This window comes from Natrix helvetica (genome assembly GCF_964273705.1).
Source record: "Natrix helvetica genome assembly, chromosome: 2".
Lineage (NCBI taxonomy): Eukaryota > Metazoa > Chordata > Lepidosauria > Squamata > Natricidae > Natrix > Natrix helvetica.
The window spans coordinates 250,014,246-250,033,440 of record NC_138552.1 but is presented as its reverse complement, the minus strand read 5'-3'; the positions used below and the strand labels follow the sequence as shown (position 1 = coordinate 250,033,440).

At 42.3% G+C, this 19,195-nt stretch overlaps 1 protein-coding gene across 7 annotated transcripts in view; it reads right to left on the bottom strand.

The window, feature by feature from the left end:
* Positions 1 to 19,195, bottom strand: part of CAMKMT (calmodulin-lysine N-methyltransferase) — a 266,737-nt gene that overhangs the window by 52,098 nt on the left and 195,444 nt on the right. For 6 of the 7 annotated variants that reach the window (XR_014174269.1, XM_081940278.1, XM_081940277.1 and 3 more), the window contains 2 exons: positions 7,746 to 7,800; positions 6,590 to 6,653 (listed from right to left, as the gene is read on the bottom strand). The exons of the other annotated variant lie outside the window; for it this stretch is intronic. Coding sequence is in view for 5 of the 6 variants with exons in the window: in XM_081940278.1 (XP_081796404.1) it covers positions 6,590 to 6,653; positions 7,746 to 7,800 (119 nt within the window). In the remaining variant the exon portion in view is untranslated. The remainder of the gene's footprint in view (positions 1 to 6,589; positions 6,654 to 7,745; positions 7,801 to 19,195) is intronic. 7 annotated transcript variants of the gene reach the window in all.

The following is a 19,195-nucleotide window of genomic DNA, read 5'->3' as shown; positions in this document are numbered from 1 at the left end:
GAAGCCATGAACTCCCGAGCTACCTCAGACGCTGCTCCCGTCGACGGCAGGTTGAAATCCCCCATAACCACAAGCCTGGGGATCTCAACCGCCGTCTCCGAGATCAGTTCGAGGAGCTCGGGCAGGGCTGCTGATGTATAGCGAGGAGCCAAGTATACAATCAGCAAACCCAACTGCCTCCCTGGGCCCCATTTCACACCAAGGGACTCAAACCCGGATATCTGAGGAACAGTGAACTCCCTTGGCTCTAGACCTTCCCGTATAACTACCGCCACCCCACCACCCTTACCCAGGGCCCGAGGCTGATGGAATGCACGGAAACCTGGTGGGCACATTTCCACGAGGGGTAAACCACCCTCGTGGCCCAACCAGGTTTCCGTTATCCCTGCAAGGTCTAGCTCCCCCTCAGAGATCAACTCATTAATGAGGGGGGCCTTGTTGGTTACGGACCTTGCATTGCAAAGCATCAGCCGTAGGCCCGGGCTCTGTAGTTCCTGGCCACCTAGGTTGCGGGGGTTGGTGCAAACGACCGGGCATAGCCAGCAGCCACGGTCTCCCAACCGACCTTGTGATCTTCTCTTGTCCTCGCATCCCCCCCTCCCCGCGACCGTTGTAATCAAACAACCCTCTATTGGAATAACTTGTTCCCTCTCCCCCCGCCCGCTCCGCTCACTTCCTTCCCGGACTCACCTGTCCGTCTGGCACTGGCACTGGCGCCTCTCCCGGCCTGGTTATCACACCCCCCCTCCCTGGAACCCCTTAATAACAATAAAAAACTTCTGGATAAAAAGCCCCTCAGCCTCCGTTTCTTCCACCATTAAGAAATGCCTTAATCGTCTTCCTTTTGTGTAGGTTGCTCAAAAGCTTATTTATCCTGTCACCAATATAATTAACAAAAATTAAAAAGCTAGAATCAGACATAAGAATTAGGCTTATTGTGTAACAACAGGTTTTAATGAAGTTCAAATATGCTGCACCATTCCTATTCTAAATAAATATACATAAAAATATTTCTTGATGTATGGTTGTAAACTGTAAACTGTAAGCTGATGCAATGAGGATGATTCAGCAATACATGTATCTCCTATTTAAGATTCTGATGGGGTCCACACAAGTCATTTACCCTTTTAAGACGTGTCTATATATACAGTAGGTGGCCATTAGAAAGCGTTTCTCCCTCTCGTCATGTATCTCATTTCTCTCCTTGTGTCCATAGCTGAGTGGTAAGAGATTTATCTACCATTTGTATGTCTGTATATATGTATACATAAACCACTATTAATTGTATAAAGACTCTGTGTGCTGTGTTTTGCTCCTGGGTTTATCTCATAATAATAGACATGCTGCCAAAACTCTGGCATGACAGTGGCTAACCTATTGCCCTCAGATATTTGGATTACTGTTCCCAGGTGCTCCCTGGTAAGAGATTATGACTGCTGTAGCCCTAAACATAAGACCAGCACTCAACTCTCTGTCTTTGCCTTGATAGTATGTATGTACCTTGTTTCCCCCAAAATAAGCCCTCCCCGAAAATATTGCAACATAGCAGCAGCCCTCAGGTGATCACACTCGCCTCCTCCTGAACCTCACAAATAGTAAGACCTCCCCCAAAATAAAGCCAAGTACTTATTTCAGGGGTCAAAAGAAAATAAGACCCTGTGTTATGTATGTATGTAGTGTATGTACGGATGTACACGTGTACATATATATAAATCTTTAAAGCATCATTATTGTCTAAGCTGAGATGACCAAAAGTCACCCAAATGGAGAATATTGTTGCTACTTTAGAAATAGTTGGTATATCTGCAAAGTTTGTCAGATTTAGATAGCTACTTCTTTGTCAGACAATTCTGGACTAATTCAGCTCAAATTATTCAGGTTTAAAAATCAAATTTATTGCCAGATCATGTAATTTTAAATTCAAATGCCTAGAAATATTGAGAAAAAAATGAGCTTCATTTCTATGTAAACATATTAAAGATTGAAATTTATATCTATTTTGTGCAAGTCCAAAGAATCAAATCCATACTTATTGACTACTGTTAAATATTCAGTAGGCATGATTGTACTAACATTAGCAGTTTATGTTGATTAGAATACTATTAGAAAAATGCTTGCATTTTGTTTCTTTGTTCACACATATTCATCAATAATGATTTATAAGACAACAATGATGAAGATGAAGATGATGACAGTATTAATGTTTACTTCTTCCTGTAGCTTAGATTTGCCTTTGAAAATATTTCATGGAATTCTGTAAAATGACATTATCTAAATCACGGGAGGAAGGGAGACTTAAATATTGTAACTGAACTCATAAATTGAACACAGGCCTATGAAGCTCTCAAATTTAATTCTTGTAACACCTTTCAATAATTTTGATTTCAATAATGTTGATTTAGGTATAAGTTGCCTTAGGAATTTAGCCCTGTACCAGGTTACACACATACAAACATCCCACTGTTACTGAACATAAACCTCACTGTTACTGAACTATAAGTGACTTGCATTACTACAAAAATCCATATTCTCAACACACGCAGCTTTAACCTAGACTTTTTTTTTAGATTAGTCAAAATTCTATTCAAAATTCCATAGTTATATTTAATAGCTACATTTCAGTGATGTGCGGTGAGGTTTATGGCTGGTGAGGCTGGTGACGTCATCAGGAAGGCGGGGAATGGGACCACGTGTGCTGGAGACTGAGGCTGCCTCAGCCTCCAGCACAGGTAATTCCATTCCCGCCTTCCTGAGCGCGCTCCGCCGGCTCGCGCTCCACGATCCCCAACAGCAGCTGCTTTTCAGTGCTTTTCTGTGCGTCTGGCATTTAGGACATCCGGCTATCTATCTAAATGCCAGACGCACAGAAAAGCACTGAAAAGCACTTCGCCTCCAAGGCACTTCGTCTTGATGACATCGCCGACGTCGCTGCTGGGTGCGGCCGGACGGAGATAACCAGAGTGGCGCCGAGGGATCCGGGCGGACGAAAGAGCGAGCAAGTGAGTGATGGAGGATCAGGCAGCCTGATCCTCGGTTGCTCGTCCGCCGGACTGCCTCGGCGCCACTCTGGCTACCTCCGCGGCGACGTCATCAAGCTCCTGCCACTTCTGGACATCTATTGCAGTCGCGAGGAGCGCACAAAGTACAGCAGAGGCAGGAAGGTTATTGGCGCTTCCGAGAACCCTCCTGCCTCCGCCGGTTGCCCAGCTGGCACCGCCCCGCGCGCGCTCCTCCTCCTCCCTCCTCTTCCTCTTATATATATGAAACTCCCTCATGGATATTATTATTATATATTATTATTTCATGATGAGAGGTGAGGCTCTGCCTCCTCTGCCTCCCCTGACCGCACGTCCCTGCTACATTTATATTATGGAATGATTTAATTGCACCCAAAATGTATCCCTTTTTTTCCACAATTTCATGTGAAAAAATGTATATAAATACAGGAAAGTAAATAACATAGACAGCAGATGAGCTTAAGGAATGTGTTAAATATTTTTAAAATATTCATATGTTCTATGAATGTGAAACTTTCAATGAAAGTTCACTCAACTTTTATTTTCTTAAACACACTGAGTAGCATAGAACCTTCACAATCAGATCAACATTTATTCTCATTTAAAAGATATAAATCTTATGTTCAGATTGATTACTAAATTTCATTTGGGCATAGTTTCTTTCTCTCTGCATATTTTATCTCAAACAATAAAACTCTTCAAAATATACCCGTACAAACTCCTTATTTCTCTTATTAAAGATTGCAAATAATGTTTTTCTGAAGTACTGTTTCATTTGTTTGCATTGTAGTTTAAAAGATTCAGATGACCTAGGTACCATCTATGTAGAATAAGTGAAATACATTTACAGTATGTCAGATAGCATTGCTCAGGAATATTAGCATTAAAATGATATGAACCAAAATGGCTTAAAACCTGAAATAGTTAATACAAATACAGAGGGGTTTTTTTTGTTCCATATATCGATCGATATTGATTTTGCATTTAGAGAGCACATGGTTTGACAACCCAATAGCAAATGAAATTACTACTCACACAAATGAACTGACAGTAAAACCGTCAATGACTGATGGGATGTGAATATGTGACTTTGTGACTTTGAAGAAAAAAAAACATCAAATCCTCCTTCTCCCAAATGTAAAATTTCACAAAAATAAGAACCCTTTGGTGTCCCCTGTGAATAACACTAATAAGAGCAAAAATAATAAGCAGGATAATGACAATAATATAAAAATGGATGCTCAGACCCAAAGCACTATTCTAAATCAATTTTCAATGACATTTCTCTGATGCAGTCATTGGTTGCTGAATGTGTTCATCTTGCCTATTAAGAATAATTAACAGGCTTGCTCAGTGATTTCCTGGCTTCTTACTGCGATTCCCCCTCTTTCCGGATTGACACCATTTTAACTTTTAGAAAGGTATTTTTTTGATATGATAGTGTCAGGGATTACAGAGTTATAAAAAGGGAGACTGGCATATAATTTGGAGTTAATAAAAAGTTTAAAGAACAAAAAGAAACTATTGTTAAACAAGAACAGCATTTTAATTTAATTGCTTTTTAATAGGGTACAAAACTAAACAACTTAGAATTAAAAGATGCGGGGTATTTATTTGGGAAGGTTATAGACAATTAATTTGTCACATATCACGGAAATAGTACTGAAAGGATGAATAGGATATATTTACAAAATTATTTTACTGGAAATGTATCTACCTGACTTTTCATTTTAAGCAAATAATGCTTCACCACCACATGTATTCTATTTGGGGTTACACTGTTACATTTGTTGCCTTTTAAAAAGGCTCAGGTAGGAAATCTGTCTTACATTACTTAAGTAAAATTACATAAAATTATTTAAGAGTGAATCTTAGTGCCAAGTACAAGTGTCAGATCACACCAAAGTATAACCCAATAAAACTGAAAGTAAAAACTAAGCTTCTCTTAGTGCTAAATTAATTTGGTAAAACATGTATTTAGTATTATGGATCCAGCCAGTAAAATTTTACAGCAGATTTTGATGGATAAATGTATAGGCATCTAAAAGAGGATGCAATGTTTAATATATCCAACACCACCAGGCTGTACATGGTCACACAGAAGTTGAGTACTGGGATCTGAAAGAAGTTACTTTTGCTACATTGTCTCACATCTATTCATTTATAAAGATATTGTGTGTGTGTGTGTGTGTGTGTGTGTGTGTGTGTGTATACAGATATAATGTAAAGCAAAGTATGATACTTCAGCATTTTGCCTATATAATTAGATCTTATTTTCTGAAGTAGGAGGAGTCCTATTTTCCTGGATAAATATTTCAAACTCTGAGTTCCCTTTATTTTAAGCTTGTACATCATTTTTTTCAAAAGATGGGCTTTGTTTCTAGTTAGGTCTGCTTTTATCTCTGAATTCTCCAACTAACTGAAACAGTTATGGCTACCCTGAGAGTTCACAAAAAGAATAAATGTGTTCTTTAAGCTTGCTAGACAATATCCTATATTAGAATTAAACATGCCTCGTAACCACATTTTTCTCTTCTTAAAAATGTCCCTCTAAAGCTTAAATAGACTTGAGAAAGAAGATCATTTGATAGCACAAACAAAGATTTCTCTGTAACTTTGACATTAGAATATCACCTGCCAAAGGAAGGCCCTTAACATGCAAATGTCATTATCATCAAGAAGCAAAGCAAACAGATACCTTCTGCAGCTCCTTCTCGATTTCTGACAGCCATTAATAGTCACTATGGGATTCAGCTCTTGTGCTATTGTAGACACTTAGTTAACTCAGGGGGAATAATTTGCAGTCACATTAAAGTGTAAATTGTTTACCTGCATATATACTAATAGGATTAAATATAAAATGAATTCAAATTTGATAATAATAAAAATGTATGGAACGGATAGGAATATTTGAAAATCTTGGTCCAAGAGAAATATTGGACAATGTTCATTAAATGAATGCAGACCCATCTTGCATGAAGTTAGGGACAGGTTGCAAGGAATGATACTGTATATACATGATTAAATACAAACCAACTGTAAAAATAAGATAAATATGCAAAAGGGATGCATTTACATACTATAATATCTGAAAACAAACTCAGTGTAAAATAGCCAAATAAAAGAAATATAAATTTTTATTGCAGCTGATGTTGAATTTTAAAAACTTGCAACATCGGCTGTAATCAACATTCTATTTTCAGTGTTGTTGGAATGAAATCACTAAAAATTGATGAATATTGATCTTAATAATAAAAAGAAAAGGAAATAAGTGAATATATGTTTAGAAACACTATATAATTATATAATTAACTTCTCCACTTCTCAAAAAATCACATGCAATTTTTTTCCCAAATAAATAATTATTCAGGATGTGGGTGGGTGTTTTATATTTAATATGAATATATATATGTATGTATGTATATGTACATCCAGACATCCACACAAATGCACACCTACAATATAAATAATGCATATTGTTATACAACCCCTTGTTCTATTTTTACACTGAGCATGAACCCAACAAAATGGAATGAATCCAACACACCAGTTTTCTAACTGAATAAGGATACTTTGGATAGCCTTTTCATTTCCATCAGTTAACAGAACTTCTTTGACATCTGCAGAAATAGCAACCTGGAGAGGGGGGGAGGGGGAGGGGAGAGGGAGAGAGAAAGAGCACGGCAAACAATGAGCAAATATGCTTGTCTGTGTGGAAGTGAAGACAGGAGTGACAAGCCTTCAGTATCATGCTTCCTCACCTATTTCCCTGTAACAGTCTTCAATCTTTTTTCATTTTATGTCTGCATTATTTTAATCATTCAATCAAATCAGTCAATACTTTTATCATTCCATTTGCGGGAGCCTCTATCTTGCTATCATTCAGTTCCGTAATTGCATTGTGACAGCGGATGATGGTATTCTGAGAGGCTTTCATTTGCGGGCTTCTGTTTATCTAGTAGAGCCATCATCCGAGGCTGTCACTCTGCCTTTCAGCTTGCTTCTGTCTGACTGCCTGATGCCCTTCATATAACTTTGCATTGCAGGCAGATGGCTTTGTAAGGGTAATTTTTTTGTGAGCTTTGACATGCTCGCACATTGGGCTGTAACCTCGACACATTGTGTAAGAATGACAGGTTTGTCAAATGCCAATCAGTGTAACAATATGCTTTTATTTGTAGAGACATAAAAACTTGTCTAATGCACTGCACTGCTACATAATATCTCCTGAATACATGACTCAGAACCTAGAGAATGGTGAATGACGCTTCTGAATGGCCAATCTAATTCAAAAGAATCTAATTACCGAGAGCTCTGGATCATGTTTGTTGGTGTAATAATGCAGGCAAAACATTAGCAGCTATATCATGGTGCTCCAACTGTGATTCGCCAGGCTATTCCTGTATCTTAGCAAATGGTGAAGTATAATCTGAAAGGGGGGGGGCGGGGGAGCGTTAGCTATGGCTCTGAAAGACGGAGTGTATGTGGCCTGGAATGTCACAACAAGAGATATTGACTACACTGAGGTAAAATGTTTCTCCTCGTTGAGGCAACCATAAAATCGATATAATACGAAAGCCAGTCAGTCTAGAAGGTCTCTGAAGATTCTGCAGCTTGACTGCAGCTGATTCTGTTGACAGTTCTCTGACCCAGTCGTTGGAGAAACTGGAACATTTTTTCCCTTTTGTTCCCCCCGCTGAATAGAAATGGGATTGAGAAAAGACCTACCATAAGCCCAGCCAAGCATGTCATGCCACCCCCCAGCTCACACACAGCAAGGCCCCTGAAAGAGAGAAAGGAAATGGTAGAACCCATACAAATTAGATGAAAATGGTCAGAGAGACATATATGTTACAAGAACAAATTGCCATCTGTAGTGAACACCGAGGTAGCAGGAAGTAGCAGAGGCATGGCTGGGCTACCTCATGTCGTTTTGCGTTTTAAAAATAATTATGAAATAGAAAAGTCACAAAGCAGGCAAACCAGTGGGGGTTCCCTCATTAGTGTTCAGTGCAACATTACCACCGCTGAGCTGAAAAAATCCGAGAAGGTTCTTTTTTTCTCCCTTGTCAATGGCTCTGTCTTTTAGAACTAAACTAGCTAGAGTAGCGAAAGATAATTGTTAGGAAAGGATAACACCGTTAATTCACATTCATTCCTTCAAAAACAGTTAGACAAGTAAATGGAGGAATTAATATTATTTCTCTTTCTCTCTCTCTTTCTCTCCCCCCTCTTTCTCTCCTTCTCTCCCTCCCTCTCTTCCTCTGTAAAACTGTAGAATGAAATAGTTACCAATTGTAGCAGACATTACAAACATTTAGAATGAACTATATACCTTAAGATAAAAAAAAATAACAACAGCCTACAGGTGAAAAGGTAGCTTATGCCTTTAAATTGGAAATAGATTAAAAGATTGTTTTAAGAAGTCTGTTAGAACAACCACATTGCCAGTAAAAACACTTGGCAAAATTCCTGTTGCTCATAAGTAAGATTTTTCAAAAGTAAGTATGTCTCCTGCACAGCTGAAACCTTATGGTACTGCATATCAGTCATTTGCTCACAATGGATTTGAACATGTACACATGGAATACCGATTCGAAAGTGTGTTTTTATTTTTTTTAACCTCTTAATATAAAACAACTCACTATCCATGTTTATGATAAAATACAATCTCTATACAGTCTGGTACTAGCAGTCATGATAATTAAATATATTGCTAATTATATATCATAAAATAGGGTATTCTTACAGTGATTTTCCGTTTTCCGTGTTTTAACTGCCTTCTAGCTTTTTCATTGTACATCTTATTTTTTCCCTTTGGATTTAGACGAAGCTGAAAGGGTTTCCAAGAAGTAGAGTGTCCCTATCCAAACATATCCAAGGTTTCATAGCTCAGTGGTAGAACACAACTTTGTGTTTAGAAAGCCCTCTACTAATCCTTATCATCTCCAAGTAAGACTGGGGGGAAAATCCTGTCTAAAAACCTGAACAGTCGCTGCCAGTCTCTAGAGATAATATGGGTTAGATGGATTAATAATTTTATTCAGTATAAGGAAGCTTCCCATGTTTTTGTGATCAATACAGGAAGAGCAGGGGGGAAACAGGACAGAACTCTACACATACATATTAACAAGTCAGAACTTTGTCAAGCATTCAGCCAGAAAAAATGAAATGACCTTAGTGTAATGTATTTTGAAAGTAACACAAAGCATCTGTTTCTTCCCCTTTCTTTGGAGTTTGAGATGTATCATAGTGACATGCATGTTTGGTTGAAACAGTATTTTCAAGCCCTCAGCACATCTTTCTTGTAAACGTAGCAACTGCAGTGAAGTTTTTCTCAAAATTGTAGTGTCTGATAAATTGCATGCGCAAAAGCCCATAGATCTAATCTGCTCCTGGGGAAATTTTCTACAAAGAAATGCTAATGCTGCTATTCCTTTTCTCACTCTTTCACACCTAGGATTCTTTAATCATTCAAAACAAATCTGATCTACTTAGCTGAAGTTGAAGACCTGTCATATGTTCAATCTATGCCAATCCCCCCCTTTTTTCTTCTTCTTCTTCTTCTTCTTCTTCTTCTTCTAGTAGGTGGACTTACAGTAGAAAGATGGCAGCATCTACCTTTGTGTGAGTTTTGCAGTCAGACTGGCCTTGATATGAACAACGCATCAGAGAGTAACTTATCATCATTTAAAAATGCACATTGAAGTTTGAATTGATGGATACCCTGCTTTTGACATCTATGCCATCCAAAAGAGTTTTCACACTAAGGATCTTGAGTTCAAATATGTCCCTAGACAGCAGAAAGGAAACATTTATATGGTCTGGGTATTCAGTGAACTCTCATGTTTAAATCCTGAAGATGAGGATATTGTGCAAGCATTCATATGCAGGTTTCTGTCTCAGTTCAATTGTTCCTAGTGTTAGGATTCGGATGAGCAGCTTAAAAACTGATATAAAAATGAAGGACTTTGTTAGAAACAGTAAAAAGTTATTTCCCACAAGCGAACTTAACTCAATTTATGGAGCTATGTCTAACAGTCATCTGTGAGAGCATACGGTCCTCTTTATATATGACAGTTATCAAGATAGATGAGGTCAGAAAACAGAATTTGTAAAAACTATTGGAACTCTGCTTTACTGTTAGAGAATACAATAATAGAATCTTGAAAACATGAGAGAGTTTTCTTCTGCCCCTTCTTATACCAAACAGTATTAAGATGGAGTTATCTTGAGTTTCTTTCCCAAGGTTAAATTGCTATTTACTTAATAGTTCTTATATTCCTTCCCAAAGGATATCTCCATATACCCTTCGTCTATTTTGCTCAAAAAAAAGTCTTTTTTAATCTATGCATCACATGTTCCAAGTAAGTGAGTTTTTGCATAATGACTCAAGGAGCACTCTGCTTTTATTTGCTCCAGGACTGATTTACAATCCATAGTGCTCTTAGTAACAATGGTAACAAACAACAAATCCATAATTCAAAGGAATCTGACTTTTGTTTTACTCTTTCTTGTTGTTTGCTTTTCATAGGCATTACCTCTGTAAAGAACAATGCTTTCACTATTCAGACCTTTATGTCATAGAAATATTTTTACCTTGTATCATGATCTTTTCTAAGTTGCCATTACTTTGCTATGTAGGTTTATGTCCCTTTCTTCTCTGGTTGTGTCCTGTCTATTTCTATTGCATTACTTCATATTTTACGTTCTATGATGTTATCACTTTGATTCTTACATTGCTAAGAAGGGAAACAAAAAAATACCGTTGTGGAAATGTGCTATAGACCACTAAACCAGGCATATAATCCGGATAATGCCCTGCTAGATCATGTTACAGAACTTTCAGATAAAAGAGAGATAACAGTAGTGGAATCTTCAACTACCTGGTCATCCACTGAAAAACTAACTCATGCAAGCCTGCAAGGTCCCCAAATTCCTCTGTGATCTTGCTGATTGTTACATTTCCCATAATGATAATTGAAAACTATATTTGATCCTAACCAGTAGAAAAGAGCTTACAGAAGAGGTAGAAGCAGTGGGGACTTTGGAAGAAGTGATTATTTAACTTTGGGATTGAAGTTACTTTAGAAAAAGAAACCAGAGTATGGTTGTACACATATTTATTTTAGAAGAGCTAATTTCAACAAGCATTAGGCAGATTCTATGGAAGGAAATTGTCAGATCAAATGAAGCACAGAAAGAGTGGGAACTTCTAAAAAAACAAGGTACTGGTAGTGAAATAGCCTACCATTTTGATGAGAAAAGCATGGGGTCATTGTAGCATATTGCTGTGAAGGCATAGGGTGTTCTTGGCTGAGCAGATAATTAATATGGATTTGTATGGAAATGGAAGATGGATTTAATCACCAAAGAGTTATATAAACAAGTAGCTAATATCTGCTAAAAGAAAGTGAGGAAGATGAACACACAACTAAATTTAAGCTCACAAAGGAAGCTGAAAGAAAATAGTCTTTTTGACTATGTCAATAGCAAGGGGGGGGGAGGCCCACTGCCAACATCTGCAATTGCCACAGAATTTCTCAGTATCCTTCTCCATCATGTTTATAGTACATGAATATGTACTATGGACTGATATCCTAATTGTATATTATGTAGGAGTCTTCATTGTGAACAGAAAAAGGGATTCTTATACCTGAGCAAGTTAGCTCTGACATCTGCAGAAGATAATACATTCTCAGAATTCCAAAAGTTAGAAAAGTACATGACCGTATTTGGTATCAATATATTCAGAAATGCAATGGAAACTTCAAAAACTGGATAGAGTAAAACGAATAAGGGACTTTACTGAGGGCACAATTTCTTTGTATAGAGGCTGAGTTTGGCAAGATGACATTTGCCATTGCAGAATTCTTTATAAACTACAGATTCTTGTCCCTTATTGACATGACACCATTGTCCCCACAAGTAATACTTTGGAAAAAATCACAAAGAAAACCCCCACAATAAAGTTCTGTATGATTACTGCCATTTTAACATTAAGCTTCCTCAGTTTTTTAAATAAACAAGCACTTCTTATACTAACCATCTCCCAGTATCAATTAATCCAATTAATTAATTAAATGAACCAGGAATACACCAAACCTGCCAGATCAAATTGGATGGGCAGACGTTATGGGAGACAGGCGGTCCCTCAAGTAACCAGATGTAGTGGGTCAGATTCGCAGGAGGGAAGGGATGCATTCCAGAGGAATAAGAGACAACTCAGTTCAGATATTTTGTGTGAGATGCGGAGGGTGAGGATAGTCACTCCTTGATAGTTCTGAGAGTTTATGCTTCATGAAGGTAACAGTCTGCTTCAATTTGGCAATATTTGTAAATAGGTATGGATCTGTTTGGGAGAATTACTATATGTTTTTCTTGGTTTTGGGGGCTGACACCAAGCCCTGTGCCATATGAAAAATGTACAAGTGGCTCTAATGGCATTTTTCATGTGTATATACTGTATATGTTGTCAGAGGTGTGACAACATATGGGGGGCAAAATAGATATCAGGATTTCTTCAGGGTCTAGTTCTAGATCCACAGCCAATAATTCCTAAGATTAACTGAAATATAATATGTGCAATACTACTCATTGAATACTTAATAATGCTAATGAAAGCTGCAGATCTCTGTATGGTCCTACAAACAAGGCAGAAGTACCATATTTTTCAGAGTATAAGATGCACCTTTTCCCCTCAAAAAAGAGACTGAAAATCTAGGTGCGTCTTATATACTGAATACAGCATTTTATGCCTCCCAAAACTCCACCCCTTCACCAAAATCGCTGTGCATAGCTTTTAGAAGACTTTCAGACAGCTCCTGGGGGCTGGGGAGGGCAGAAATGAGCGAAAAAGAGCGTTGGTCCTTACCTGAACGCTTCTTTTCGGTGGTGAAGGTGGGAGGGACTACAGCCGGGTTTGATACAGCCTGATTGGTCCAAAGACTGAGGGATTTTTCTTTAAGTGTCCTCCTTTCCCTCCTGGCTCCCAGTTCCCGAGGTTGCATGGAAAAGCTGATATTCATATGTAAGGAAATAATCGTGGAAAACAATACACAGAACACAACAGCAATAGCTATAAACCACAATTAACGACCACCCCGACCCCTCTATACTTTGGGCGGGAAAGTAGTCCCTCCCACCTTACCACCGAAAAGAAGCGTTCAGGTAAGGACCAACGCTCTTGTTTCGGTGGGAGGGACTACAGCCGGGACATACCCAAGCTACGTCCCAGGGTGGGTAGAACTCAATGTGGGAGGGGGGGTCGCCAGTTGCTGGAGCACTCTACGGCCGAAGGCTGCATCCCCCGAGGCGAAAAGATCGAGACAATAGTGTCTGACAAAGGGAGAGGGTGAGGCCCAGGTGGCCGCCCTACAAATATCCTCCAGTGGAGCCCTAGTCGCCCAGGTGGCAGTGGTGGCCGCGCTCCTAGTAGAGTGGGCCGTTATACCCTGAGGAGGGGTCAGGTGAGAAGCCTGATATGCTTCCGAAATTGCCTGCCGGACCCACCTGCCAATGGTGGCAGAGGACACCCTAGCCCCCAGGGTCCCTGGTAGGAAGGACAGAAATAAGGCTTCCAACCGTCTAAAGGAGGAGGTGCGCCTGAGATAAATGCGCAGAGCCCTCCTGACATCCAAACGATGCCAACTGACCTCCCTCTCGTGGACAGGAGCCGGACAAAAATTAGGTAATATGACCTCTTGAGATCGATGGAAAACGGAATTGACTTTTGGTAGGAAAACCGGGTCCAATCTGAGGACGACCCTATCTTGGTGAAACTGACACAAGTCCTCCTTGGATGACAAGGCGCCCAGTTCGGAAATGCGCCTGGCCGAAGTGACAGCCACTAGAAAAACTACCTTTAAGGTAAGGAATCTGAGATGTACTGTCCTCAGGGGCTCGAAGGGGACCCCAGTCATTGCCCTAAGGACTAGTGCCAAGTCCCAGGTGGGAAACCTATGTACCGGGGGGGGACATAGATTAGCCGCACCCTTGAGGAACCTCTTTACCAATGCTGACTGAGTCAGAGAACCAGTCCCCACCCCCAAAAGAATGGAAGACAGAGCTGCTGTCTGCCTCTTTAACGTATTGTGGGACAGCCCGCGATCTAGCCCGTGTTGTAGGAATTCCAGGACCTCTGCGACCGAGGCCGAGGTCGGGTCAATGCTAAACCTCCCACACCAGGTAGCAAAGGCCGACCACGTTGAGTTGTAAATACGCATGGTCGAGGGGCGTCTAGAAGCTTCGATGGTAGATATTACTTTGGCTGAAAGATTAGCGCCCCTTAGGAGGCTCCGCTCAATAGCCAAGCGGTCAGCTGGAGCCACTTGGGCTCCGGATGGCAGAGGACCCCTTGGAATAAGGTTACCTCCCCCTGGGGAATCCTCCAACGGGGAGCTACGGACAGCTGGATAAGGTCCGCAAACCACGGGCGTCTCGGCCAAAACGGGGCTATCAGAATGACTAGGGCCCTCTCCAACACAATTTTCCTCAGGGTGCCCTGAATCAAGGGAATGGGAGGAAAGGCATAAAGGAGGCCGGGAGGCCACGGGCACCGCAGAGCGTCCGTGTTCTCCGCATATCGAGCTGGGAAGCGGGAAAAGAAGCGTGGGAGCTGAGCGTTGCTCGGACTGGCAAAAAGGTCCACCAGAGGGGTCCCGAATCGGTGGCAGATCTTGTGAAATATGGTCGGGTCGAGCTGCCACTCGCCGTGATCCACGGTCGCTCGACTCAGCCAGTCCGCCTGGTGGTTGGCAATGCCCGAGATGTGTTCTGAGATGATCGAGGCCAGATTCTTCTCCGCCCACCTACCCAGCTTTCGTGCCTCCAGCCATAGACTTTTGGAGTGTGTCCCCCCTTGACGATTTATGTGCGCTTTCGCTGCCACATTGTCCGTCAAGAGAAGGACGTGACGGTTGTGGATATAGTCCCGGAAATGAAGAAGGGCCAGGCGCGCCGCTTTGAGTTCCAGCCAATTGATGTTGTGGCACAGGTCGGATTTGGACCAACGTCCCTGTGCCAGACTGGACTCCATCACCGCCCCCCAGCCGAACAGGCTCGCGTCTGTTGTTATGGTAACTCTGTTCGGTTCCCAGAACTCGGCCCCGCGATTCAAGGTTGGGTTCAACCACCACTTCAGAGACCACCGGAGATCCGGCGGAATCCGAATGGGCCGCGGAGAGTTGCTGAGCAATTGCCTCTGGAATGGGATTAGAGTCCACTGCAGCGTTCTGGAATGGAGGCGTGCCCACGGGACGATCCCGATGCAGGATACCATTTTGCCTAACAGTTGTGCCAGGGTCAAGATGGAAACGGACCGTCTTGAGTGAATGAGGCGGGCGAGTTTCTGAAGGCTTGATAGCCGGTCTGGAGAGAGTCGGACCAGACCCGCCCTTGAGTCTATTACTGTGCCTAAGTGAAGGATAGTTGTTGAAGGAGACAGATGGCTCTTGGGAAAGTTTATGGAAAAGCCTAGGTCTTCGGTTAAATCTATGGATGCCATGAAATCTCCTCGTCTGATGCCAAGGAGGATTGACTTGAGCGAAGACATCTTGAAGCGCCGGTATACTAGGTAAGAGTTGAGGCGCTTCAAGTCTAAAATCGCACTCCATCCCACTGGTCCGCGAAGGACGCCAGGCGGCCGCCTATGGGTAGACTCGGATTTGAGTCATTTGCCCCTGCGGAAGGGACGGCTGCCCCCTCCGCGAAAGGGCCGTTTGGATTGGTTCTGATACCTGTTCCTATCATGGTAATAAGGCCGTTGATACTGCCCATCATACCTGTAAGGAGTAAATCTGTTTTGACGGAAATCCTGATCTGAAGCCCTATAGGAGGATGACCTACGGAAGGTTGAAGGGCGGTTATCTGCCTTTTTTGTGTTGGAAGGAAGGACCTTTTTCTTGTCCTTGTTCTCAACAAGGATAGGATCCAGCGAGGATCCGAAAAGGTTGGGGCCTGAGAAAGGTGCCCCCGCCAGACTCCATTTGGACTTATTGTCCATTTGCCAATTTCGGAGCCATAAAAGCCTCCGCGTAGTCACAGAGGTGGCTAGGGCTCTGGACAAAAATTTAATGGAGACGAGGGTGGCGTCCGCCGAGAACTGGGCGGCTGAAATAATTTTGGCAATGTCCTGATGAAGGCGCTCATCTTCTAGAGGGATGCGGTCTTGTAGTTGCCTAAGCCACATGACTGATGTGCGATTAAAATAAGAAGCTGCTGCGGCTGCCTTAATAGCCCATGCCGAAGCATTAAAGTTTTTGCGTAGGGCAAGTTCCGCTCGCTTATCCTCCGGTTTTAATTTATCGGCCACATCACCCGTGACCACGGAGGAAGCGTTGGCTAACAAGGCTACTGGGGCATCAACTGTGGGCAGCTGAAGAGCCTGTGTGAAGGCCTTCTCCATATTGTAGTAGCTTTTGTCGCTACTGCTGGGATTAGGAAGAGAAGAAGGCTTAGCCCACTGATCCTGAACTACCTCCAGAAAAAGGGGAGGGGCTGGCACCTCTTCCTTCTCAGTGTTGGGATTGATAAACATGGCCAGATTGGGGTCCTTACGCTGGTAAGCCGGAGGGGACCCCGTGCCAATCTGTGTGGTCTTTTTAGCCTTGCGTAGCATAGGTTTAAATGCCAGAGGAGGGAAAAGCCCGGGAAAGCCTGGTGTTTCTGGAGTGTCCTCCTCATCTTCAGAAAATCCTAGAGTAACATGTGCAGGTTCCCCCAAAAAGGAGCCCTCGCTGACCACAGAAGGGGAAGCTGCACTAGACCTCTCCAGACTTCTATCAGCAATCTGAGGTCTGCTACTGGTAGCAGTCACAGGGTGAGGCCTACCCTGGGGAGGATCCCTGTGAGCCAGGCCTGAGGAAATACCCTTATAAATTGCAGTAGAAATAAGCCTTTTAATATTGGGAGGCAAGTTCTCTAATTCCTCCAGGTCCTCCTCTGAAGGACCACGGGAGGGATCCTGTGGAGCCAATTGAGCTGGTGGTAAATAGTCTCCAGATCCCCCTTCTCTTGGATCCTCCATTCTTGACCTGTGACTTCTGGGGGAAATGGATGGGGAGGGAGAGGTCACTTCCCTCCTGGGCCTGGCTGGGGAGACTGAAGGGGAAGAAGGACTGTAGCCCCTGGTAGGAGAATCTGAGGCCTGAGACCGTGCCCCCATAGGAGATCTAGATCTGATAGGGGAGTCATGCCTAGAAGCCAGCGCTCGCTTTTCAGCCCTGGCCACCTGTTTTTCCAGGGCCCTTTGTCTTCTAGACTCGTCCCTGGCAGTTGCTCTGGAAGGGCGTTGCTCTGCAGAAGGCTTGGGGCCTGCTGTTCTGGGCCTAAGCCTGCCCTGGCTCTCCTCCACCCTTTCGCTGGTCTGCGTATCTGAAATAGTGGAAGCCATGCCTCACTCACGTGTCCAGTAGAGCTGTGTGCCGGTCTCAGGTCAAGAAAACCTCGTTGCAGCCGCTCACGAGGCTCAGCGTGCCTCTCCCTTGTCCTTGCAGGCCTGCTCGGTTAGATTGCTGCGCGCGGGAATGAGGCCGCCGCCCACGAGGTCGCACCAAAATGGCCGCCGCGCCTCGTGGGTGAAGAAATTAAGCTGCCCGGCTCAATGGAAAAGGCTCTGAGGGGATTAGCCTCGCTACGAGCCTAAATGCAGCCCGGGAGATCTTCAGCTGGCTCGCCGGCTGCGAGCAGCGCTTAAACTGTTCTTTTTTTGCTTTCGCTCAGGAAGCCGCGCGGGAGCTCTTTGAAGCCGCGGCAAGCCGCGCGACAGTTCTTTGAAGTAGCGGCGAGCTGATCGGCTTGATAAGAGCCGATCTGCAAGCTCCCAACCGCCGGAGAGATTTAGAAGTGCTGAAAGCGATCGGAGGCTTTCCCTGACTAAGGGGTTGAAGCCTCAAGTCAAACCTCGCTCTTTTTCGGCGCCGCTGTAATGGCGCTCCTAAAGAGCCCCCACCCTCAGGAATTTCCTGAGAGTGCAATTGAACCTCGTAGCTTTAAGGCAGAGGATCAAGACAAATTTGTTTTTAGAATCTCCAATTATATTCGAATTAATTAGTCAACCTCACAGGAGCCAAACTAGCTTGGACCAAAGACTGAGGGAACTGGGAGCCAGGAGGGAAAGGAGGACACTTAAAGAAAAATCCCTCAGTCTTTGGACCAATCAGGCTGTATCAAACCCGGCTGTAGTCCCTCCCACCGAAACCACCGGAAAAACGGCCCGTTTTTTAGTCCCCAGCAGCACTCTATAAGCTTCCTACAGGCTATCCATGCCCTTTTTGTGACAAAAAACGGGCCCGTTTTCGTGAAAATGAGCCGGTTTTTTTGCTCATCCCCCCCCCCCACGAGCACGCTACAAACCCCCTAAGGCAGGGGTGTCCAGACTTGGGAACTTTAAGACTTGTGGGAATTCTGGGAGTTGAAGTCCACAAGTCTTAAAGTTCCCAAGTTTGGACACCCCTGTCCTAAGGGCTATTCATGCCCTTTAAAAAAAAAAAAGCGAGCCCGTTTTCGTGAAAAATGAGCCATTTTTGGGAGGTTTGCAGAGTGCAAAAACTTTTTTTAAAAATTTTCCTCTTCAGAACCTTGCTGCGTCTTATACTCCGAAAAATGGAGTAGTTGTGTTAGAGAACAATAAGAGTCCAAGGTTGAAGCATGCTTTCTTATTTACATAATGCAAGTTATTCATTTTTGTTAACTGTAAATGCAAATGATATGTAATTATTTCTTAGAAACAGAAATAGATTATTTCTAGCTATTATGAGGTATAAAAAAACCAAATGCCACAAATGCCTATATATAGCTCGCCCCGCATGTAATAGCATTTACAATAATGATTTATTGAGTTCTTCTGATTCAGTTTTATTTTTTTAAAAAAAAATTCGTATAATTTTCTCATCATCTGTATATGCCTACTAATGAGAATCTTTCTCCTTTCAGGTATTGAAAAAAAAACATAAAAACACCACATAAGCCCCTTAAACAGATTAGGAAAGCACATCTGCTACTTAGAATTTTCAAAGGATTCTGAACATTGTGTTCAATTAAAGAGAAAACAATAATTATTTTAACAAAAATGTTTGAAGTCTGTTTTTATAAAAATATTAAATTGAATTGAAACTTGCTGATTTAATGTTTTCTTTTGTGGCAAGCACTGTGTGGGGATGATTTCCCCACTGAGATTT